We start from the raw sequence: 27,962 nt of genomic DNA, 5'->3' as shown, positions 1-27,962 counted from the left end.
TTGGATTTTTTGGTTGGACCTACAGCTTAACGTGGGTTCCGAACCACGGTCCTCGGCATTAAGCCTACCGACTGGCTAGTGACCAACTTTAGAAATCATCCCAGAAGACATCCGGTCTTACCCAGTCTGGTTACTGGCGTGACTGGGATCACTTTCCTTGTCGGAATTGCCTAGGACTATCAAAAATAGTAAACAATAACAAATATAGATTTTACGATCATGCCGCAGCAGGATTCGAACCTGCGACTATTGCAACAGTAGGAGGACCGTCTTGTCGCCTTTACCACTGCGGCACCAAGCCGGCAGTAACCTTAATGCTTTGTCCGATTTAACAAATGATCACTTCCTTATCTTGAAATGAAATATTTTAACTGAAGTAAAAATGTTTTCATCTTTACACATATCGAAATCGATTGGTAAATGAACAATAACCATATCGGAATTGAAAGAAACCGTCTAATTGGGCGCTATTCTTTCCAAAGAACCATTTTTCTAATAACAATACTATCTATCTTAATCTAGTTTCATCACAATTACAAGTCACTATTGTGAATCTGGGGCAATCTTTACTGAATTTTTCAATTTCTAACTCGCGTATATTAAGATACAAATTTGTATACAAATGTAAAATTCTACCTGAAAGACATAACATTCTTCTATAAAATGCATGAAATTTAATTGCTATAAACCACATATCTATATATTTATTTTATGTTATCCTTTAAAATAATTGTTAAAACAAATATTAACTGTAAATAATTATACATTTTACAAATATTGCCATTATAGGTCTATTATTTGTTGTAATTTTTGCTTGGTTTTTAAATTTCAATCTATTGGAATTCCCTACTGCCTTGAAAATACTGGTTACTTGAACCTTCCAGATTATTGTGTCATTACCGTCTAACATATCATAGTCCAATAGAAACAAACTAAAGTAAGCTGTAATATTCTCAATGTTTGAAACAAAACGTCATACAAAGATAACAAATTCATAAACAGGGCATACACTGTACTGAACGATATGTTTTATTTTATTTAAACAAATCTGAAAATATTTATATGTTACAAACGATGTTTCATATTAGAATTAACTACATTAAACATATATACATCACTACTAAATAAGTTAAGCCTGGACATTATTTACTAATAAATATTATTATTATTCATAAACATTATTATAATAAATATTATGAAGTGCCGTATTAAGATTATTAAGATTAGCTCACTGTTTTGATGAAGCCAAAATGAACTTAGAACACTAAACAGATATGCAAAACAAAAATAAACCATAGTCAATCTAGTCATAGCCGTTCGAATCTCAGAGAGGATCATTGATAATTTATTTTAAATTTATGTGATATTTTATTTTAACAAAAAATTACACTAACTAAAAGTAAAGAATAAAGAAATATAGAAGAAGGGGTGTGACATCTGAAGATGTTGAAACATATTGGGTGTCTACTACCGTTATCATTTGTTTTTGTATTGTGCAAAAAAAACTATTTTTTGGGTATGTGATCTTTGTTGCTTAATATATGCTAAAATGATAAAAATAACTGACTGATTAGAATTCTTAATAACGATAAAGACCATTAATGAAGATTTATATTTCTTTATTACATAAAATATATCTTTCTAATAGCGATTCTATTAAAAACACTTTGCTCTGCCTTGTTTCAGAACATATATATCTGGTTGTTATATCTGGTCTAATAGAACTAAAAATTTGACGCCACATTCATTTTTCATTGTCAACAAGAACATAACAGAAATTTTATAACATTTAAGAGCAATAACTTTTGGATTTTTGTTTGGTTAAAGGAAAAAACCTGTCAGTGTTTTATCTTCGAATACAATACAATACAATCATTTTAACTCTCTTTTTTAAATGTTACTGGTTTTTCACAGCTCGATTTATTGGTAATTACTTTAACTAAAAAAAAGGATTACTTAAAAATTTAAGAGATCTAGATAGATAAAATTTAAGATCAAATTAAAGACAAAAACTGTGACTTTAAAAAAATCGTCAGTTGGTGTAAAAGTGTAAATAATCCTTTCTTCTGTCAACTTTAATGAACGAAAAACTGTCCCGTGCAGTGTAAGAAGAGACTGTATTAAATAAAGTTTCGACCACTTAACGATGTTTTAACTCTTCTTTTTTATTAGTAAGATATTACCAAAATTGTCAAAAATTATAAATTCAGAAGATTCGCAGGAACAATATCTATAATTGTGATAGGATGGAGCAGAATCTCCTCAGATTTTCATAATATTTGATTTGACGCAACAAGCAAGAGAAGTAATGAAGGTAGAAAATACAATTTTGAGCGTTCCTTAATATAGTGTCTGTATATATTGAATAAATCTATAAACTAAATGAAAAAACTGTTATTTTATGTAGAGAAACGGTAAAACTTTCTAATTTAACATTTGAATTTGGTTATTAAATTTAACAATTGTTACGTATTTCGCACTTTCATAAAAAAAATGCCGCCGATCGAAACATATGCAAGCGCCTAATATATTCGTAAATATATTGGAGAATAAGTGGAAGCAATTACTTGGCGGGCATTGATTTACTTGTTATTCATAACTCCGATATTAATAATCAACAAAATATTGCTTTCGGATATTCGAAAACTATCAGTACTACTTAATATTTTCCTAAATTAATCTTCAAACCAATATTTCTATAAAATCAACTGATAATTTGAGAATCGTTCGATGCACTGATTGCACTAAACTAAAACGTAATTTTATCATACGACTGATAAGGATACTTCTTTTAGACGTTCTATCAGCGACCGTTTCAATGTAAATTTAGTTCAGAACGCTTTAATTATAATTCGTGATTATTATGCATAAACAAATATTACATATGTGTATAAAACAAACGATAAACACGATCAAAACATCACGTTAGCGTTGGATTACATTAATTAAACATTAGAATAAAAATAACAGAAACATACAGAGGGTCTAAGGAAAATAATAATAAATAATATTAGATCTGCGCAAGTATACTCGTTAATTGAAAAATGTTTTTTAAAAACCTATCCGAAACATGATCTGTTTGCAACCGCTTGCAGAGAATCAATGCGACTCTTTAAATGGCATAATTTTGACATGAAATATAGAAAAAAATGGATTTTGCAGACTTTGAAATCTGTTATAATTATTTAGATGCAAAAAATTGGGTTGATTTTTAGGTATTTATTTGTTTCCCCGTCAGAAAAAATAATTTTGCTTCAACTTATTTCTGTTGCTGAAAAGCAGAATACAGTAATAATTCAGAGCGAGTTAAAGAAAAAGTATGTTAGGCTTATCAAAATGAACTTTGCTGGAAAAACAGCGATATATTACAAAAATGTTCAATATTTTTTAAATTAAATATATTAGAGTCCGGAAATGCGGAATAACAAATAATTATGCTCTAAAAACCTGACAAACCTGCATAACAAGTCAAATCTTACAGGCCTATTTTACTGCTACCTGCATTATCAAAAATATTTCAGAAGCTAATATTTAAATGGGTTAAAATTTTTGTAATAATACCAGACCTCCATTTTAGTTTTCGAAATCACCACTCAACAATCACTAACTGTGGCTATTGAAAAAGCGTTTCAGAAAAAGAAATACTGCAATATTCCTGGATGTCTCACAAGGTTTAGATCGGTTTTGGCATTTGGGATTAATCTGTAAGATGAGCAAATTGTTACACAGGAAATGGCTTTCTCGACATTTAAAGCTATTTCGGCTGGAGTCCCACAAGTTAGCATTTTAGGACCTCTGATGACACTGCTGACATCCCGACAACAAAAGAAACACTACTTGGAACCTCTGGTGGCGACACAATTATTTTGGCAAACGACATATCTCTGCCCAAGGCAGAAGAAAAAGTACAAGTGGCAGTCAACAAAATCTACATATGGACGAAAGATTGGAAAATTCAACTTAATAGCTCCAAATATGTTCATATTAATTTTGCGTTGCGGCGAAATAATAAAAACTTAATTATATCACTCAATGAATGAATGTTAGACAAGAAGCAAAACACATTAGAACCAAAATAAAACAATTAAACTGGTTAGTTGGAAGATACTCTCAACTTGTTCTAAATTCAAAGAGATTGATTTATCAGACAATCATAAAGCCAATTTGGACCTATCGGGTGCAAATATGGGGCAGCACAAAAAATTCAAATCAACTAGTCATCCAACGCTGTCAAAACAAAAGTATTCGATTAATTATCAATGCATATCGCTACGTAACCAACGAAGAACTTCAGGATGACATGAAAATCAAATGGATTTGCGAAGTTATCAAAGATTTCGCTTTAAAGCTCCAAAGAAGATTACTAAATCATACTAATGTGGAAGCAATACAACTACTGGACAATGTGCAGGATATCAGAAGATTGAAGTGAACCAAACCATACGAACTTATATAAAGTGTATTCCTTTAGTGTAAACTATAGCTTAAATTATTATAAGAATTAGAATTAGAATTAATCCAAGTACAAATGAAATGTAATAATAAATTAATTTATAATTAAAATTGTACTAAGCATATCTAACAAACAAGTTATCAAAAAAATATATTGAAGACAAAGACTACCAACATTTGTTAGGTCTATTACACTGAATGAAAAAGAAATTGCAGAAAGTTCTTGGATTACAGGAGAAATTTTGAAGCAGCTTCCAGGTACAACAATAATAAAACTTACATACTTAATTAAAGCATCTTTTAAATTAAAATAGGTACCTCAGATATAGAAAATGATGGAAACGATAAAGATGCTTAAACCCGCAAAGCCGCCAAATAAGTGTCATCTTACAGGCCTCCTGAGTGCCGGTAATTTTCAAATTATTCGAAATCCACTTATTAAAAACTGAAGTCAGTAATAGAGACTAACAAGTACTATTTACAATAGCAACATTGTACAATAGCTACACTTGCTGTTGATACTGCCATAATGGTTATTGGTAAAGACCACAAAAAAGCAGCAATGAAATTGTAAATAATTGAACTAAGCAATGGATAATCAGTTTAAATGAGACTAAATAAGTCTTGCCAATCTTATATAAATAATACTCATGTGCCATATACTAATACAGCAAAATATTTAGGAATGATATACTGGACACGAAGGTATGCTGAAAGGCTCATGTTAAGAAGAATACCGAAAAACTGAATATTAAATTTAGAAGAATAGTTTATTTACTATTGAAAATAAGATCTCAGGCTCTCAGGCTAGATTAGAACAAGTGCGCATGTGCAGTTCCAGCCAATCAAAACTTGTATAGGCATGGATGTATAGATTTTTTGCAGTCGTCTGACATCCTTAGTCTCAGCAACAGATTCACATAGAAGGATGGAAGCTGTGCCCACAAATGCAAGCTCTCTCCTGAAAAAAGTACATCAAACAAACGGTTTAGAGTGGATTACCATTTTGACACAGATTGCCAGGGCGCTGAATAGAGAAGACAAAATAATAATGATAATTCAAAAATGATATGAAGAGCAAAAAATATCTCAACAGTCCTTATAAAACAACTATATATCGCAAAATTAAATTTAATGTTGACCAACAGGAAGAAAAAAGATCTTTGGCCTGGAAAAAACATTGATATATATTTTCGACAACCCTATTATAAAATAAAGAGTCAAAACACGTGCAATCGTTAAATATAGGACACACTACAACAGTTCGAAGCTATTTTGACGTAGTGCAAGTGCGAATTTAAATATTCTCGTTCGAAAATAAACAAACAACCAGTTTAGTGAAAATGTTCATTCAGCGCAAACATGACATAAGACAGAATGTTTATAATGTTTTTGAACTGTGTTCCAAGTGTAACAACTGGGCGCCGTATCGGTCAAATTGCCATCGAGCGATTATCTTGTTTACCAAAATTATTTTTCATGATTATTAATTTTCTCGCGTCGTGCCATCGTCTAAAAGACTTTTGACGGCATGAATTCACGCTTCAACGACAGGAATGACTCCTAAAATTAGAAGACGAGAGATACGGGACGCCGATAATCACTGACCCTCCTTATCAGCGTCTCCGAATTATTATTTTGCTCGTTAGAGCAAGGAAAGAGGACCCGTGTTTGTGTAATTTTGATTCGATAGTCATCTTTTAGTTAAAATTAAATCGGTATCAACGGCTAATAATAAAATGTGCTTAATTAAATTATCAATCAGGTTTAGTTCAAAAAATAATAGAGAAATGGTACATATAGTCTATTCAGAGTTTTTTAGTAATGCGTCGTGGATATTTGTGACGTCGAAACATTGTTGCCGCATCAACTCTGAGTTTTAACTCAGTTTGGCTTTGACATACAACAAAATTCTAATCTAAATAAAATAATTGAACAAAAATGTTATCAAATATAATTTACTTTAACATTATACTACATCTAAAAACTACAGTTAATTATACAGCCAAAATAATTTATAGGTAAGAGTTAAAAACGTCTTATCACTATTGCTTTCAAGAATTTTGCAAACGTCTGACAGCTGGTCGCCGTCCGGTTGTCAGATGTCTTAGAGGTTAGAGTTAGTTTTATTATATTTACATTGAACTCTTTTCCTCACCACCCATGATACAGAGTTATAGACATGTTTTGTATGTAGTGGTAACTTCCTACAGTTATCGTATATTTATTCCCCTTTAGTTATTTCGACTGTCATCACCCTGTCTTGGAAATTGTCAGCACTGAATCATAATCCCACATTCACGAACTTGAATTCAAGTGAATTTTAACTAAGCTGTTAATTTTCAATCGACCTAACATTTGTTCACGAGTTCATCTTTTCTCAATTTCTTCTTCAATGTGTCTGATCAAGTTCATTCAAACCAAAAGTGTTATTAACCATTCCAACTCAATAATTCTAAGAACAAGAACAATATATCTACAATGAATTATTAATAAATGTTGTGACTAATTATACCCAACCAGTTATTCCAACATTTATCTTGTTCCATTAACTTTTATTGTGCTAACACTCTTTATTATCATGAGTTGATATGAGTGACCCAATATCCCATAATGAAGTATCTATGTTTCATCTAAATACACAAATTGAAATAATAAGTCTTTCTTGATTTTATTATATGCTTTAAAAATTGTATTATTTTAAAGTCCCGCCTGAAAGTTCCATTAGACCTCTTCGTGGGTCATCTTTACCTCATTTCTATATTACAAATTCTATATTACCTAACAGTACGCAGAGATATTCTACATGCCTCAAATACCGTATCTCATTGCTCTAAGATATGTATAGATACTTTCCAGACAGCTTCATCCGAAATAATCATATTAAATTATGTTAATATACAAAAAACTACTCACTGTCTTTATACATTTCATATATTTGATCTCCGATAGAACTAACCTAAAACTGATGTTGGTTCGTTACCCGCTTCGTATAAGGACTTTTTTTTGGTGAATCCAAGATTATATCCCTTAATAATATTCAGTGCAACTGCAACACGCTAAAATATTTTCAATAAAAACCATATTACTATATCATTTTATCTCATTCGCTTACATGTTCGAATGTATCAGGCAGCATTGTATCTCATCTTAACTGGAATAAAATGAGAAGGAAAATATTGTCTGATTCTAAAAGGAATTTACAAATTGCGGCATTAAACACCTTGATGGCGTATGTTCACTGTTTGTTTGGATAGACTATACAATTTGTTTTTTTTAACTTAAAACTAGTTATATATTTAGGACAACCTTTCGGTTCTTACGTATTTTATTTATAAACTATTAACGATATATATTTTTTATCTAATATACGTTCACTAGCACACCCAAAAAACTTTTCTTTTTTTCAATGAGGCACCTTTTTACTCATATTCACTTGTTTTTGTTCACAATTCACTAACATATCTCAAATTTTCCGGAAAGTAGTCGAGGTGGAATTTTCTTTTTGAGGATCCGTCATGGTCATTAACATTAATTTAGGTAATATCCACCGAAAATATTTGTAAAAATAGTATTATCAGTACAGTTTAACCATGTTTCTTTCAAAAAAATAAATGAACCAACTTAGAATGGAGATAACGGATAAAAATTGTGATTCCCCAGCCGACACAATCTCTCTAATATGTCTCATCTCTAATATTTTCAAAACAACAAATTTATTTATCAAAGTAAAAAGTTTGTTTTCATCCATCAGACATCAAAATTATGTATGTGTCATATATAAGAATAAACACACATTTTTTTTCTATTTAGCATTGAAAATGTGATTAACAGCATTTGTTTATAACCAAAATCGACTAATACTATATGTTTTACTAGAAAAACATAATAATCTATGGGGGCCTATTTATATCAATGCCACGCGTGTTGAAAAATACAATTAATCAATCACAATTATTTCCTATTTAAATCGTCTCCGTAATAAAATTAATGATACTTTTATATTTACATTTACTTTATGAAAATATTTTGTTTTATTTTTATTTTTAGACACTATCAGCTATTAGTTTTCGAATAAACAAAAACATTGCTATGAATGTAAATAAATACGGATAAAGTCTTGCGTTTCCGTCAATACTTTTTATTAAGAGGGTATTCTAATCTAGAAATTAAAAAAAGTTTTTTATATTTTCAAAACTTAACACTTTGAGATTCAATATGAGCATCACATCTGAAAATATTTAGACATTCTGTAATGTGACATTAATTGAGTGATTTTTACACTCTCTATATGGGCTGAAAAGTCCCGAGTGTAACAAAGAAAATGTTTTTTTTTTTGTTCAAAATTTGTTTTATTGATCAACGTATGTTAATCTCTATCAAGAACTACAAAATCATTCAGCGCCGCTCTAACATTTCAATATCAGTTTTGTAGAACGATTTATCTTTAGTCTCAAAATAGGCTTATCACCAGTTGCTGTCCACTCAGATGCGATCGTTTTGATTCCGAAGTGAAGTGATGGATCCACGTTTCGTCCATTGGCATATATCGACGCAAAAATTCCGATTTATTATGTTTAAATATGGCGAAACACTGCTCAGAATCATCAACACGTTCTTGTTTTTGACCAACAGAGAGCAAACGCGACACACACTTTGAACAGATCTTTTTCATAGTCAAATGTCCATGCAATATAAAACCAACACGTTCTTTTAGTATTTTTACGATGTTAGCTAATCCACGCAACTTCACTTTTCGATCACTCAAAAGGATTTTGTAACAGGTCACTTGAAAAGTCCCCGGGCTACCATAGTTTTTTTTATTCAACATAATTCCCTTCAAGGGTGATACACTGATTATAGCCACCCTCCAACTTTTCGATATCATTTTTGTCGTACCATTTGTCCTTTGCTTCAAAATACGTCTCAGTTTCGGCGATCACCTCTTTCAACATTAACGAAAATTTCTTCGCAGCGAGCATTATATTGAGATCTGAGAACAGAAAATAGTCGCTGGGGCCCAGATCTGGAAAATACTGTGAATGAGGAAGCAATTCGAAGCCCAATTCATGGATTTTTGCCATCGTTTTCAATGACTTGTGACACGGTACATTGTCTTGGTGAAGCAGCACTTTATTTTTCTTCAAATGCGGCCATTATTCGGCGATTTCGTCCTTCAAACGGCCCAATGACGCTATGTAATAATCGCTGTTGATAGTCCTTCCTTTTTCAAGATAATCAATGAAAATTATTCCACGTGCATCTTAAAGACGCCATAACCTTTCCAGCCGACTGTTGCGTTTTCCCACGATGACTGTCGATTGGACTTCGGAGTGAAATGATGAAGCCATGTTTCATCCATTGTCACATATCGATGCAAAATCTCGGATTTATTACGCTTGATCATCTTCAAACACTGCTCCGAAACATCAACTCGTCGTTGTTTTTGGTCAAAAGTGAGCTCGCGCGGCACCCACTTTGAACAGAGCTTTCTCATACCCAAATATTCGCAAATGATATGATGTACACATTCAGTTGATATTTTTGGAATGTCTGCTATTGCATTCAATTTCAATTTAGTCATTCAAAATCATTTTGTTGATTTTTTAAATGTTTTCGTCGGTAACAACCTCCTTTAGGCACTGCGTTGACCGTCTCCGGTGCTTATTTCACCACGTCTAACCTTAGCGTACCAATCCTTGATGGTTGATTTTCCTGGGACAGTATCCGGAAACTCGGCATCAAGCCAAGTTTTTGCTTCAACTGTATTTTTTCCCTTTAAAAAAGCAATATTTTATCAACACGCGAAATTTCTTTCTATCAATTTTTTTCACAATAACAAAAGTTCATGCTTCACTCAAAATGCTATAATTCACAAACTAATGATCCGACAGCTGTCATATTTATACACGTATCTTTTGAGGGTTAGTGCTAATTAAAAAACATATGGATTTAATTATAGTAGCGCCATCTATGCGTCAGGCCGGGGACTTTTCAATTGACCTGTTTGATTTTTTTGATGTTACCACCTTATTTGGACGTCCACTGGGTTCTAAATCATCGGTGTCTCTACGACCATATTTAAAGTCAGCAAACCAACGTTTTATTGTTGTTTCTGATGGACCAGAGTCCATATGACACTTTTCAATCCATCGCTTCGCTTGAACGGTATTTTATCCCATCAAGAAGCATGTAAAATTAAAACACGAAATAGTTTTTGATCCATTGTTGTGAAAATAAGAAAAGTATTGTCAGTCTTGGCACAATAAATTACAAAGTTATGAGTAGTATTTCATAAAATGTCGTACCTGAAAAAGCGGTGAATGTAATACTAGCGTCATATATGTGTTAGGCCCGGAAATGTGTTAGATACGAAACTTATTATCATTTAGGGACTTTTGGCTTGCAGTATTATAACATATCAATAATGATATATTTTTTTAATATTTCTTACGAGTAATATTTGAATTTTTGTTTGTCGTCTTTACCTTGAAACTTCGTATATCGCCGATAACTCAGAATTTTGGTTTACAAGGTTTGTTGGTTGGAACCTCTAATTATTATCACTAATGTTTTGAATAATTTTGTCGACATTTGACAACAGTACCAACACAAATTCAATTTACAGACTGATTTGGTTACATATTTCGACGCATTAAACAACATTCTGTCGCTTGTTAACTAGAAGATTTTAACCAGCAAGATGAGAAGGGAAAATGTTCCAAGTTTAAAACAAATTTTACATTTTTGTAAACTGAATTTGGCAGGGTATTTGACGTAATCTATGACGTGCACTGGCTGTTTTATTGGAAGGGCTATATCCCTAGTAATACTTATTCGATTAAGCCATTACGTAACGTGTTTGAAAAATAAGAGTGCATTGAACATTCCAGTATCATTCAGTTTTCTCTCAGTAATTAATTACCCTCACTTCTCTTGATAACCAATATAACAGTTATAAGTTAACAATGTTCATTTAGCTGATGTTTTCTGTTGCACTTCCATGTTTTCCAATAGAGTATTGAATTTATATAAAAATCGCTCTAAACTAATTCATATTTACAGTAACAATTAATAAAATAGGCGTATAATTAGGTCTTTCTTACGTTTCAAATAATTTTATTATATTATATTAATTAGATTAAGTTATATATAAGAAATTAAGTACTCAAATTCTTGATCGTTTATCAAAAATACACATATGCTCCAATATAACAGTTCTTTTATTATATAATTTAACTTATTTAACTAGTCTAACAATAATAAGACCGTTAACTAACACTATGTATAAAACGTGTCACAATGTTCATTCAGCTACTGTTCTTTGTCGTATTTCCAAGCCTCCCGACAGTAAATCATATAGAAACTGGCGTTTCAATAAAAATTATGCTCATTTACACTTGACAGAAATTAGTCGTAAAACTATTTTATTCGCAAAGTGAACTGTGCGACCTCAAAAACTAATCATTTTCGGAAATAAATCATAGACCACTTACCGTGTGGGTGTAGAGACAACGTGGTCGACAACGATGGCAACGGATAACTACCGACATCTGGTTCCAATTTTATTTTGTGCAGTTCGCTCGTTAGTAAATCCTGAAAAAAATAGAGAAAAAAAACAATGAGTGATGACGAATTTCGGCGATTATTTTCGTTGCTAAAGGGAAAGTTCGTGATTTCGGTGGATGGTAACGTCTATTTATGCGCATCTTTGATGTGTCAGGTTATCCGTTTACCATAACTTAAGCCGTTCAAATGTATGTCGTTTGTAATGAAATTGCTGACTTCCTCTTAAGATTAATGTTTGGCAAAATAAAAACAAATATAAGGTGTATTTTGCTTTTTAAACTTATTTTTCTTTGTAGCTCAAAATTACATTTAAATTGGATATATGTTTATAGTCTTTTATCGTTTTGAACTTTGGGAATTTACAGAGGTTACGATGGAAACTGATTAATATTAATGGTTGAGTATTTCGAAGAAAGACAAAATGCTTTTCAAGGATGAGAATACATTTTGAATATGTGGTCGTTTCGATCTTAACAGCTGCAGTTCCACCGGGTGATGTCTTTGGGACAACTCTTATCGCCCTACATTGCTGATATCCTGACAACAAAAGACTACTTGTAATATTTACTGAAAGCACATTATGGTAAAAGATATATTTCTGCCTAAAGCTATAAAAAAATTACAGCAATAAAAACTACAAATGAACTAGAGACTGGAAAATACAGCTCAATATCTCGAAATCTGTCTAATTATGTCGTTTGAAGGATATCCAACTGCTCAAGCAGAATCAGCGAAATACCTCGGCCTCCTTCTCGATGATAGGTAAAATTGGAAACATTACGTTAGGCTATTGAGCGCTTATTAGCAGTCAAAGAACTATACTGGTTAGTCGGAAGATATTCTCAATACCAACGATATAAGAGCTTATAGCCCATCTAGGACCCGAACAGTTCCAACAGCAACTGGTAACAAAAAAATAGCTTTTTTGTAACACTGTGACACTTGGTGAAGATAATATTTTTACAAGAATAACAACTGTAACAAATTGAGCATAATATTCCGGACAATCCAGTTTATCGATGCCAAAACAGAACATTAAGGTTGCTCAATTTGTCTCCTTCAACACAATATACATTAGTGGATAAATAATTTAAAACAACAGTGGCCAACAGATATCTATAGATAAAAAAAGTCATCTATAGATTATACTAAATTAAATCATACACGAAAAAGATTATATCTACTGCTCTAATAGGCTAGGTTATGTTGAAATTGCCATTTGTACATCATGTACACCGAGGGAAACCCTCAGATTTCAAAAGCACGTACGAAATTTTATAAGACCTCGTAGAAATATTGTAGACAAATGTTTCTATCGTGTAATGGCTAGAGCGCTCCCATCCGAGAGTCGTGGGTTCGATTCCCGGCGGGTACAATAACTTTTTGTTGTTCTAGTTTAGTTAAAACATTTGTCAAATCACCTAAGCTGCTATGTAGCAAACCCCGAGGCCTTCCTTATTTTCAATCATTGTTTCTTTATTCCTATTTTTCCTCATACGGGCTGTACCTTTACTTGGCCTACCCATTGTTATATTAAATAATTTTTTTTATAACATCTTTATTAGATACGCTTAGTACAATCTTAATTATTATTATTACAATTAATTTATTACTACTTTTCCTATGTGCTTGGATTAATTAACAAGCAAGACGAGTGCGAGAAAATACATCAGTATGTATTCCTCAATTATAAAATTATAATTATTTATTAATTATTAACTTATAGCTATAGTTTACACTAACAATACACACTAAATGTTCACACAAGTTCGTATGGTTTTGTTCGTTTCAATCTCCTGACATCCTGTGCGCTGTCCAGCAGTTGTATTGTTTCCACGTTAGAATGATTTAGTAATCTTCTTTCGTGTTTCAAGGCGAAATCCTGCACAACTTCACAAATCCATTTGATTTCCAGGTCATCGTGCAGTTCTTCATTGGTTACATAGCGATAGGCATTGGTAATCAATCGAAGAATCTTGTTTTGACAACGCTGTATGATTAACTGATTTGCATTTTTAGTGCAACCCCATATTTGCACCCCATAGGTCCAAATTGGCTTTATAATTGTATTATAGATCAACCTCTTTGATTTTAGATCAAGTTGAGAGTATCTTCCGACTAACCAGTATAGTTGTTTTATTTTGGTTCTAATGTGTTTTACTTTTTGTCTAACGTGATGCTTCCAATTTAATCTACCGTCAAGATGGATTCCAAGGTATTTTGCTGATTCTGCTTGAGGAATCGGGCATCCATTGAGTGATATAATTAACTTTTTATTACTTCGCCTTAATGCAAAATTAACGTGGACAGATTTGGAGCTATTAAGTTGAATTTTCCAATCTTTTGTCCATTTGTAGATTTTGTTGACTGCCCTAGGCAGAGATATATCTTTTGCCATAATAATTGTGTCATCAGCAAAGGTTCCAAGAAGTGTTTCTTTTGTTGTTGAAGTAAATAAAATAATTGTGTAATTTATTGAGTAAATATCTAATACTAAAAAGAGAAAAATTAAATATTTGTAATAAAAAACTGAATCGATTTCAAAAAATAAATAAGCAACTCACTAAAAATTTAAAAGTTATCAAACTTAGGGTTTTAACACAAAAAAAATCATTTTAAAATAAAATATGTACATAATAATCGTTGTATAAAAATAATCAAAAACCTTATTTAACCTAACTACTAATGTCACAAAATTATATTATTATTTTTGGTTTTAAGGTCTCACTTATGTTAAAATAAGATTGGATAGGCAGTTCAATTCAACAGTTCGCAATTTCTTCGTTTTTAAATAAAAAAGTTTATAAGTAAAAGATATTTTTAATTTTAGCCCGTATATCTTTTATAGTTTAAATACAATGGTTCAAATATCAAGGACAACAGAATCAAACCGAAACGCCAAGACAAGAAATATCGGGCGCTGTCTATGACACCAAGTTCCCGTGCTGACTACAAACATTCCTGCAACACAGACCCATTTAACCAGTATCAAATAATTGAAAAAATACCCTCCGCATATCAACAGATTACAATAACTGCTTAATAGTTGAATAATCAGTGTTATATGCTCGATGCCCGCTATCATAATGGAGCCAGCGCTTTCTAAAAATCAGACTGCATACGTATTTCTTTATTTGTTTGTTTATTTATGTTTCCCCAGAGATAATGGCCGAAGTTTATTTTTGTTCCGTCCAGTTTCCAGTATTTTTTCGACATGAATCGAAATACATCGTGTTTTAGAATAACGAAATATAAACAAGATAACTCGGCGATATAGAGTGTGCAAATATAATTATATAATAACGGGAGGCGGACCTCCTTACGTCGACATGGCGGATGCGCCATGGTGCGACAAAATTTGACAAATTATATAATTATCGAGTTAGTGAAAGACGAGGTAAAGATGGTGGCTGTTAAATAGGGAAGGTGAAGTCTGTTACTTAAATGCGTCTGTTGAATTGTTACGATAGCTGAAAACTGGAAACCATCTGGGATAATTAATTTATATAAAGTAATATATTTCAATAATATTTGTCAAATGATGCAAAATGATGATTAATAGAGATGCAAAAAAGCATAATATAGACAATGAAAAAAATTGGAAAAATAAGTTAAACAACCACTGTCAGTCATTAAATATACTGCCAAATGGTGAAAATGAAGTATATAGAATTTAATAGAGACACCTCAGTTGCCTTTAGGTAAATAAAATATATAGCAAGAAAAATTTGATTCTATTTGAACCCTCAAAGTTACTGAAGTATTTAACATGCTTTTATGTAACAAAAGCATGTTGCTTGACAGCTTGAATATGAAAATGCTTGAAGTTATTATTAATATGTCAACTGCAAGATTGTGACAATTATCCGTGGAGATGAAGGAGAAATAAACAAACAAGTTATTTGTCCAATTTTAATGCAAAAATATCAACATAAAATTAAAAAAGGGTAAGATACTTCAATAGAGAATCTGTGAAAAAGTTCGTAGAAAAATAATTACAATTTAACAAAGTCTGCAAAGTGTAAATATAAGATTTATTGAGAAGACTCTAATGTGTTTACAGTAAAATTTAAGTACTCATGTACTAATTATTACAACTACCAATTATTAAATAATATCTTTATCCGAGACACCCTGTATACAGGTTACCAGCGTTAATGAAACGTATACACTCTATCTGATTCACTCATGCATAGCCGTGGCGATTGTATTAATGTGTTTTGATAATTTGTTTTTGCAAAATAAGATTTTTTAGCCCGGACTACGTCAAAGTTAAACACACAACGATAACTATAAGTCCTGTAGTAACATTTTGTGATGGCACCCAAATTAACTCGAAATCAACCGAAAAAAATGTAAATAGATTATAGATTAGCAGGCGGACAATTAATTACACCGATAGTCGTGTTATATATTTGTAGTGTTGATAGTTATGAAGAAATATTAATTGGTTTATATTAAGTCTCTATACAATTCATGACTTCAAGATCGGAAAGAGAGACAAATTAATTGTAAACAATTTTTTTCCATTATTTTATTGCTTTAAATGATACATAAACTAAGCACGAATGATATTCAAAATCTATTTTCGAAAAAATAAGTGCCAGTAGTGCCAACCAGTGCTAGGAGACCTTGTCTATATAAACTTATAAAATTTTCTCAAAAATTAAGTAGATTAGGTATTAAATTAATTACGAAAAAAATTAAATTGTCATAAATCGTAGTATTTAAACATTGAATGATTGGTGGTGAGTATTTCTCAGGAAAAAATTTCAAAAAAAATTTAACTCTTCATGACACTAAAATAGAATAGCTCCTCAAACTCTTGTACTTCCTTTGATTCTTTATTATGAAACCGGTATCAGTGAAGGCTCGGTAGTGGTCAGTCAACGCCATAGGGTGTTACCTACAACCGTGACAATGGAGGGGGTAGTTCTAATCTTGTCAGAGTGCATATACATACTTTATGTTTATGATTGTTTATAATCGTGATGGTTCATAGGAAATATTGTATAACCCAATAAAGAACTATACCAGTCAAGCCGGTAATTAATATAGCAGTCCAGAAAAATTACAGTTGATAAAAAAGGATGACACTGTATGTAATTTTAATATTAGGAGGCTTAACGATGGTGACTTAAAACTGATGAATCTATGGGTATATGAACTGCATAAGATCTAAAAGGAAAAAAAATCTAACCAGTTAAGAAAAGTTTCCTATGGTGTATTGAAAATGGTGATGAGAAGTTGATTGACTACGACAATCCAAAGACAAAAAACATATATTAAACATTAACAACCGCAGAGCTGAAGTTGTCGAATATTTCGCACTAAAATATGAAATAATGTTACTAAATCACAGCAATGTAAAAAAGTATAGCTACTGGACAACTTGCATGAAATCAGACGATTGAAACGAACCAAATCACACGAACTGGTATCGTGTATAAGTGTTCTTTTAAATATTTAAAGTCTCCTTTTTACTAACGAGGGTTTATCTGGACTGGACCTACAGTTTAAAACGGGCTCCGAACCACGGTCCTCGGTTTTAAGCCTACCGACTGGCGAGTGACCAATCTAGAAATGATCCCAGAAAACATCCGGTCTTACCCACCCTGGTTACTTGTGTGACTGGGATAATTTTCCTTGTCGGATGTTGCACTCTTGCCTAAGGACAATCACAAACATGAATTTACGACCATGCCCCAGCAGAATTCGAACCCACAACTATCGCAACAGTAGGAGGACCGTCCTGTCGCCTTTACTGCCGCGCCAACCAAGCCGACGATATCATTTTTAATGGAATAAAATTACCTAAAAGCAAGCTGATAAAAAATCAGAAAATTATCTATAACTCTAGTAAAATCTAAAAAACTGAATGCCATTCTATAGACAGACAGGCTCAATGTTCTAGCTAACCAAAAAAAATAAATTTAGTCGGTTTGTTATAGTTGCGTATATGACCCTGATAGAAAGCGTTATTGCTTAAATCAGGTGTAATACATTTTTCTGCTCGATTGCAAATATTTGTAGCGCACGCTTTATGGGACGCACCGATACTTCCCCCGAAATCGTTGCACAAAAACGAATTCCGTCGTTTTTCGAGAAACGACAACGCCGAAAAGTTTGCGTGCACATCTGAACTCGAATATTGTTCGAATCAGAATAAAACATTTGTTGTTGCCCACGCAATAGACCTTCCGCCGTGTATTTATTGCTGATGTTACAATACGTGATGTTCTTACGCGTTTGAGAAGTAGGACACAGAAAACCATGTTTGATGTTGCAATTTCACTTGAAAATACAGCAAGCAACGACTCCACAGAAAACTTATTCGATTAGTCATTCGATACAATCGTGATACAGGCGTATTTAATTAATTTTTTAGTATTATTGATCAAATATCTCGGATCTACGCACCTATCTGAATTTTACATATTTGGCAACAAAATATATAGAAGACGTAGATATAGAATGGGATCCTAAAACAATCATAACAATGTTGTTCAAGGTGTACTTCGGAACCGCCATAAGGTATATAAAATATTTTTAACTAAAAAATTGAACCGACTGCGAAAAATAAATAAGGGACTCACCAAAAATTAAAAAATAATCAAACTTAGATTTTTAACACAAAGAAAAGTATTTCAGAATAAAATATGTACATAATAATCGTTGTAATAACAATAAAAATAAACCAAAACCTTATTTAACCTATCTGCTAAACGTATTCTATCATATACACTCAGTTTAGCTTAATATCTACATAAATCTATTTATCTATTTGTAATATTATTTTAAGTACTAACAACCGATCAGTTTGAAGTCGTTGAACGTTTATCTCTTATGAACGTTTACATAAATTTTACATGATGACCAGATGATTATCAAATGATATCAAATGTAGAAGAGTTTAATTGTTTCATCAAAATGCAATTCCGAATTTACAATAAAACAGTAAATATTTCATTATGGTTGATTTATATATATATATATATATATATATATATATATATATATATATATATATATATATATATATATATATATATGGTTTCTACAATATCATACAATAACAAAGAGGCCAAAAACTAAGTGTATATGTTGGGGTTGTTACATATATTATAAAAAGTTTAACAAATATGCTCAGTGTGAAGTCTTCCCTACAAAACTTACCATTGCTCAACACAATCTGTTGTAGATAGTTCCAACTTCCACAGTTCCAGTTGCGAGGATACATTACTTCACAACTATCTCCGGATTGGGCGCATGCGCACTGTCCTGCATAGAATAAACCATAGAAAAGAATAAACTATATTGTCTACTTTTTCTGCGGTCATTCTTTTCAGTCGATCTGTACAGTCGACCAAGTCAAAACAACAAAATTTAGGATATTTAGATTTTGTGTTACATCAATAATTCTATAGTAATAATAATTAAATTGTTGTGCTATTCTTGATGGTATAAAATACATTGGTTTTAAAATATGAAAGAACAAGGGTAAGTGCCGAATGTAAAGTTAAATTTTCAAAAGTTATAAAATCCAAACAGCATCAATTTTAGTTATAGTGGGAGTTTTATAGTTGTGTTGGAAGTAGTCAAGTAATTAATGAGATTTGTCCATCAAGAATAGTAGCAAAAACTGTAGTAACTGGTAATAAGACATTCATTTTAAACATAATATATTTTAGTAGTACGCATACGCCAAACTCGGATTATTCTGTTTTAAAATTAAATGAGGCTCAATATGCAATGTGCTCTGTCTCTGTCACCCACAAATTTATTCAACCTTAACCCCAAAGCATATTAGTAATAGACCAATCTGTTTTAACTACTAAATCTGGACTAAGAAAAAAGTCAGTCTTCTTCTTTTCGAAATATCACTGCCTTAGCCCTAACCTACATTTCTGTCTATATAGCAATTGACCATGTGAAACATATAAAATAAATAAGAACCATTAAACTTCTATATGAATACCATTCGTAAAATCAAATTCGCTATAAAATAATGAGCAATATTATTAAGATTGAAGAAGTACAAGTACAGTCAATTTTTTAAAAACTAAACGATATCAAATATCGAAAATCATTAAATTAATAGGAAAAGTTGAGTTTCAACATCTTTATCAACTCACAGACCTCCTACTAATTCCTTCAATAAAGTTATACTACAATAACAAAGAAATATTTTCAAAGTAATTAAAAGAATTCGTAAACAATTCCCGCGGTTACGACATGGGGACGCGAAATAATCCCGAATGTTTTTAAAGTAAAAGGTCGCCGGAGTTATCATGTGTGAAAATTCGATAGGGAAGTAAAAAATAGAACGTTATTATTAATAAATACGGTTTTAAAATTAGCACTATTTGTAAATACCGATGACGTGCACAATACAGTATTAACGGCGAAAGATCAAAGTTTCATCGGGCAATTATGTTGTTCTTTTTTTGGTGAAAAATTGGTTATGATCATTTTCCACGTCAAATAATTCCAATTAATTATCAATAATTAATAAACTGTGCGTATTGTATACTAACGTCACTGATTGACGTTAATATATTCGAAAAAGATTCAAGATCCAATGAGGCAAATATTGAAGACGTATTTGTGTTGTTTTCTTAACACAAAAGAACAGACTTAAACGTATTTAGTTATTTGGCTAAATATATTAGGTGTTTGCATGTATTCTCTTTTTGTAGGCATTTCACTTTAGAAAGGCATTTATTCAAAAACATTGGTGGAAAGAAAAATGATGGTCAACTAAACCATTCTGCATTGGTTTGAACAAGTGGTAATCAGAAGGTGTAAGGTAATGTCTGGTAGTATACAGGGTGCAACAGAACCCACTACCCCTTGCTGATCCCACCATATTCACAGTAAGATTTTATGGGCATAAACATATCGCTTCGATGTCAAAATGAATAGCTCTCCAGGGACTAGACATGCCTTTTTGGGCTTGGAATTGTTGTGCAAACAATGAAGCCACGATGTTGAAACCTTTCAAAATTATGCTAATTCAGTCAAATGGTATAATTTGGTCAGAGTTTTCGTCCAACAAATCTTAAAATTCACTGCCTTCGAACTTTTTTGGTCCTTCATCCCTTTCAAATTAATGAAACCAAAACAGACAATTGGAATATAACGAAACAGCATCACCATAAGTTTCTAAAACTGCTTGATGGGCTTTGGCAGCAAATTTATTAAAATAAAACAACAAACGTGGATCTGGAAAATACAATTTTGGGCATTCCATGATCGACACCGTTATTTAGTCGAGTAGAGAAGTGACAAACCATGGAATTCGATGTAACAGATATCGTTTCAGATTCAGATCAGATCAGATTTAGTTTTCTGAATTTTTAAATATATTTATGATCATAATTAATCGTTATAGAGACTAATTGTAAGTTAGTCGGCAACGACTAGTAGTAATATGTTAATACATTTTTAAAAAGTTAAATGTTATCTAATATTTAGAACTGAAAAATAATCCTGTATATTTTAAATTTTATAAGCCTGGGAAAAATATAATTTCGGTTTTTCATAGAAGACTTTAAAATCGTATATCTCTAGTAATACTTATTCAAAGAAGCAATACTATAACGCACTTGAAAGGTAAGACTCCATAGAACACCCTCGATATAACAGCGTCATTCGATTACTCAGTCAAAGGTTGCTGAGCTTTGAAAATGGAGATGATAGCCCTCCAGAATCATGTCATTTCCTTTTCTGCACAGGTTCCTCGAAAATTATAAAATACATAAGCCCAAATACCAAACCCATAAGATTCAAAAGTAACAATGTAATTTTGTGACAAACATAAATAATTAAATTGCCAACAAAACAAATCTAAATAGATGTAACTGTTTGGGTTCTACACCGGCTTCAAAGTAGTCAGTTGGTAATAGTTAAAATGACATTGTAAATAGATAAATAGGTTTCGGTAGGTATTAAGCTAAATTATGTGTATATAATAGAATATAAAATACGTGTAGTAGATAGGCTAAATAAGGTTTTTGTTTATTTTTATTTAATAATTACGATTATTATCTACATATTCTATTTTAAAATGTTTTTTTTTGTGTTAAAAATCTAAGTTTGATTATTTTTTAATTTTTAGTGAATTGAAAAAATAAATAAGAATTTGAAGTCGGTTCAAATTTTTTTTTAAATATATTATTTTTCTCTTTTTAGTATTAGATATTTACTCAATAAATTACGCAGTTATTTTATTTAACATTACAATGGGTAGGCCAAGTAAAGGTGCAGCCGATATGAGTAAAAATAGGAATAAAGAAACAATAAATGAAAATAAGAAGCGCTTCAAGCCCCGGGGTCCTCTACCTAGATGATTTGACAAATGTTTTAACTACACAACAACAAAAATTTATATATACAGCCGGACAGCCCCTTTTTCGAAGTCGGTTAAAAATCAGTTTTCTGGTTGTCAGTCTGGGTAAACCTCACATTTCAAGCCACAACATTGCTACGACATTAACATAAACATCGATCATGATACAGTTTTGAAGCGCTAACATTATATAGGACAACAAAAGACAAATTGTAATCTTGTATGGCAATATCATAACATTTATATTGATAATAATAGACTGACATATTTTATGATATGTAATCTGAATTATGTGTCATATATATGGGCATACATCCTTTATCAGAATCAAATATCATACTAAAAATTTGAATAGGGCCTCTTCAATCAGCCTTCATGACCCTTTGATATAGGGATTGGAATATTTCTTTAATCAGTCGCTCAAATACAACATGCCTACAATATATACTCATATATGAGTCGGTTAATATTTGAATTGTTCTTTTTGGGCATTGAATTAATACGTTTTGTTATAAACAAAAAGCAAATTATAACTAGATTATTTAAATGATATTTTCCATTGTATCGGTTATTCCCAATACTATTTTTTGTGTCTTATATTAGAGGTGTCGGCCACGGAGGTAATTATCGATATTTTGATATACAGGAGAAAAAAATATCGATATTCTCTAAATGTTTTAAGAAGTAGTGATATTTTAAATAAACCTTTAAGCCAATTCTAAAGATTATTAAAAATAATTAAATGGTTTTTTCAACACGTTTGAGAAATATTTTTAATTTTTTTGAAAAAATACCAAAAAATATCGGATAACAAAAATATCGATATATAGGCCAAAAAAATAACGAAGTATTTTTCAAAAGTTCGTGTAGTTTGCTTAGCTCCCATATTCTGATATCCTGCGCGTTCCCCATTAGCTGTATTTCTTCCAGGTTGTTAGTAAGTTCTTAAGGAAATATATTGGATAACCTGGTATAGATCTATTCGATTTCGTGCAATTCTTCATTAGTTACGTAGCGATAACCATTGGTAATTAATCGAAGAACTTTGATTTGGCAGCGTTGGATTACCAATCGGCTTGATGTGTCAATACAACTCCATATTAGACAGACTCTTATTTATTATTGACTAACCAGTTCTTTGATTGTGAACCAATCTGCTCTACTTTTGGTCTAACGTGTTGTTTTCAATTAACCTACATCGAGATGAATGCCAAAGAATTTCAGTGATTCTGCTTGAGGAATCGGATATCCCTCAAGTGATATAATTAGGTATTTGTCATTATGCCACAACGCAAAGTACCAGTGACAGATATCGAGCTATTAAGCTGTATTTTCTAATCTCTTGGACAACTCTCTACAACTAGTGGATCTTGTTAATTGCTTCTTGTACATTTTCCATTGTCCTAGACAAAAATATATATTTTGGCATAATAACTGTGATGTTGGTAATAATGTTCCAATAATAATTTCTTATGTTATCGGGATATCACTAGTATAGATCAGATACAAGGGTGGTCCCAAAGCACTACCCTGCAGCTATTTTCCTTCATGCTATTTTCTTTTGAAATACAATAATGCGACTATAACAATTGACAATAGTTCGCGTCATACGTCAGTTAAGTTATTTAATACAATCGATATAGGCGAATAATAATTCGTTTATTTAAAACGATCTTCTATTTTAATATATTTTTTTCGTGGACAATCTGATCTGCTTACCAAATCTCGAACGAACAAATGAATGGATCAGTGTGTCGACGTCACCGGCACAATGGATTTATTGGTGGAACCCAATACCCAGACGGAACAACATCGCGTCGGGCTCACGTTCAATGCGCTGACCGAGAAAAAATTTATATTTATTGTCATATCGGGTTGCGTTTCTGTTTACGAAGAAACGGTCCATTATGCTCTAAATTATTGGTTTGGGGAAATGAAAACGCCAGTCGCTGGCCGAACGGATATCTTTTCCTATTAATAGTCGTAGTAGTCTTTCGAACGAGACCGCACACTGGAACGCCTGCTCGATTTCCATCGAAGCGATCGACTCCAGTCGTTTTTTTTTCAATTTACGCGTTTTGATTGCTAACATAAACAATTTTCTTCGTAGAATATAGTAATATGTGACTATAATAGTAGCAATATGACCTCTAAAGTAATAGGTTCACCACTAAATATCGTGTTTTCTTCACAGATAACATTGGCATTTTGCGAACAATCTTAATATCATCTTAAGCTTGCAATAATATGTTTATTACCTTAAGGGATTCAACAATATGCCCAGCGGACCATGATTATTTCTTATCATAATTTTTATTTACATGTACTGTAGAAAATCACTTCAGTAATTGACCTCTTGTGTCTAAGATCTTGCTCTAAAGTCGATATCTATCCATCTGTTATTACACTCTCATTTATCTGATTCGCTGAACAATTTTCTTCGTAGAATCTAGTAATATGTAACTATAATAGTAAGAATATAACCTCTGAAATAATAGGTTTACCAGTAAATATTCTGTTTTCTTCACAGCTGAAATTGGTATATTGCTAACCAACTTAATACCATCTTAAGCTTACAGTAATATGTTAATACCCTTAGGAATTCAACAATATGCCCAGTGGGCTATAATTATTTATCATAATTATTATTTACATGTACTGTAGAAAATCACTTCAGTAATTGACCTCTTGTGTCTAAGATCTTGCTCTAAAGTCGATATCTATCCATCTGTTATTACACTCTCATTTATCTGATTCGCTGAACAATTTTCTTCGTAGAATCTAGTAATATGTAACTATAATACTAAGAATATAACCTCTGAAATTATAGGTTTACCAGTAAATATTCTGTTTTCTTCACAGCTGAAATTGGTATATTGCTAACCAACTTAATACCATCTTAAGCTTACAATAATATGTTAATACCCTTAGGAATTCAACAATATGCCCAGTGGGCTATAATTATTTATCATACTTATTATTTACATGTACTGTAGAAAATCACTTCAGTAATTGACCTCTTGTGTCTAAGATCTTGCTCTAAAGTCGATATCTATCCATCTGTTATTACACTCTCATTTATCTGATTCGCTGAACAATTTTCTTCGTAGAATCTAGTAATATGTAACTATAATACTAAGAATATAACCTCTGAAATAATAGGTTTACCAGTAAATATTCTGTTTTCTTCACAGCTGAAATTGGTATATTGCTAACCAACTTAATACCATCTTAAGCTTACAATAATATGTTAATACCCTTAGGAATTCAACAATATGCCCAGTGGGCTATAATTATTTATCATACTTATTATTTACATGTACTGTAGAAAATCACTTCAGTAATTGACCTCTTGTGTCTAAGATCTTGCTCTAAAGTCGATATCTATCCATCTGTTATTACACTCTCATTTATCTGATTCGCTGAACAATTTTCTTCGTAGAATCTAGTAATATGTAACTATAATACTAAGAATATAACCCCTGAAATAATAGGTTTACCAGTAAATATTCTGTTTTCTTCACAGCTGAAATTGGTATATTGCTAACCAACTTAATACCATCTTAAGCTTACAATAATATGTTAATACCCTTAGGAATTCAACAATATGCCCAGTGGGCTATAATTATTTATCATACTTATTATTTACATGTACTGTAGAAAATCACTTCAGTAATTGACCTCTTGTGTCTAAGATCTTGCTCTAAAGTCGATATCTATCCATCTGTTATTACACTCTCATTTATCTGATTCGCTGAACAATTTTCTTCGTAGAATCTAGTAATATGTAACTATAATACTAAGAATATAACCTCTGAAATAATAGGTTTACCAGTAAATATTCTGTTTTCTTCACAGCTGAAATTGGTATATTGCTAACCAACTTAATACCATCTTAAGCTTACAATAATATGTTAATACCCTTAGGAATTCAACAATATGCCCAGTGGGCTATAATTATTTATCATACTTATTATTTACATGTACTGTAGAAAATCACTTCAGTAATTGACCTCTTGTGTCTAAGATCTTGCTCTAAAGTCGATATCTATCCATCTGTTATTACACTCTCATTTATCTGATTCGCTGAACAATTTTCTTCGTAGAATCTACTAATATGTAACTATAATAGTAAGAATATAACCTCTGAAATAATATACCTTTAAGGTTTACCAGTAAATATTCTGTTTTCTTCACAGCTGAAATTGGAATATTGCTAACCAACTTAATACCATCTTAAGCTTACAATAATATGTTAATACCCTTAGGAATTCAATAATATGCCCAGTGGGCTATAATTATTTCTTATCATAATTATTATTTACATGTACTGTAGAAAATCACTTCAGTAAGTGACCTCTTATGTAAAATATGTTGCTCTAAAGTCGATATCTATCCATCTATCATGACATTCATTTAGCTAATTGGGTACAATAATACACTTTCGAAGTATTTAACGCTAACACTTTGAACTATACTCATTATAGGTTCTAGAGGGATATCACGCTGTGTCACTTTATTAGAATCATACTATATATTATCAACTTAAGTACACAATACATTATTTTGAAACCATAGAATGACGACTATATTAAAACTGTTAGAAGTAGTCCATAGTTGGATTCAGTAAGATCAAATGGGCCAAAATATTGATTTATGAAGCAAGATATGGTTACCTAGGGATAACCTCAATTTGCGTCCGATAAGACAGTAGAATTTGGTTTGCTTTAGTTTAAGTCCAAGTTGTTTTCATTTAGATGTAACCTAAGATATTTAGCATCCTCCAGCAGCTCTACCATGTTTCTTTACACAAATTAAAAGTTACATATTTTGTTTAATTGGTTTTAATACGCCAGGTAAGATTCTTCAAATATTAGTTGATTCCTTGAAAAGTTGACGTATTGAAAGCCTCATCACTCTAAAATCCAATTTATATTTTTCCATATAATATCTGACTTTTTCAGCATTAGAGCAGTAGTTGTTCATTCAAAACTCTTTCAGGCGATGAAGAGATGTATCATCTCACTTATTTGTTGCAAGCTTATTGTTGGCAGTTCATTCCGTGATCCTTTGTGAATTTCAATAACTTATTATCGCCAATAATTCCCAAAATCTGCAATCTCAACTTGTACCATTGATCTAAAGAGGTAGCTGTTTTATTAGTATTTTATTTTAAATTTTATCATCTTGAATAATATCCTGAAATCTCACACTGATGATCTGTATCATTTTCGTTGTATCAACTGTAGTATATTCACCGTTCTTTGATTCTAATGCATTTTTGAGTGTAAAATAAGGAAACATCCATGTTTTGAAAAACACCCTTAGGCCTTATCTCGTGAACTATTCAGGGTGTTAGGTGTCCAAAGGCGTTAAAGGCTGAAGTTATTGTAAACTAACCTACTCCGAAGAAACTTCAGGGTGAATGTTCAATTACGGATTAGTGAAATTTGGGGATACTAAGACTTGAAATGTAATAATCAAAAATATGTAGTACAGACGTAAATATATACACCCTTGCCACCCATTAGTATGAACATTAAAAAATTATTTATTTACTATGATTTTTTCTGTACAATCCAGTAATCCA

At 31.6% G+C, this 27,962-nt stretch overlaps 1 protein-coding gene and 1 long non-coding RNA gene across 3 annotated transcripts in view; one reads left to right on the top strand and one right to left on the bottom strand.

Moving 5' to 3' along the window:
- Positions 1-27,962, bottom strand: part of LOC143202268 (uncharacterized) — a 63,177-nt gene that overhangs the window by 23,255 nt on the left and 11,960 nt on the right. The window contains exon 2 of the mRNA XM_076413624.1: positions 11,949-12,048. Within this exon, the coding sequence (XP_076269739.1) occupies positions 11,949-12,048 (100 nt within the window). The remainder of the gene's footprint in view (positions 1-11,948; positions 12,049-27,962) is intronic.
- On the top strand, positions 24,010-27,233 carry LOC143202046 (uncharacterized). Of its 2 annotated transcripts, none has more exons than XR_013007072.1 (2): positions 24,010-24,878; positions 26,549-27,233. It is a non-coding gene; the product is annotated as an uncharacterized LOC143202046 (long non-coding RNA). The 2 variants fall into 2 exon arrangements; XR_013007073.1 differs by having other exon boundaries at positions 24,010-24,990; positions 26,661-27,233.

This window comes from Rhynchophorus ferrugineus, unplaced genomic scaffold (assembly GCF_030347505.1).
Source record: "Rhynchophorus ferrugineus isolate W39M unplaced genomic scaffold, kcgeb_rfMv2 rfM9, whole genome shotgun sequence".
NCBI classification, from domain to species: domain Eukaryota; kingdom Metazoa; phylum Arthropoda; class Insecta; order Coleoptera; family Curculionidae; genus Rhynchophorus; species Rhynchophorus ferrugineus.
Note: the sequence above shows the minus strand (reverse complement) of the source record. Positions and strands in the feature narration are given on the sequence as shown.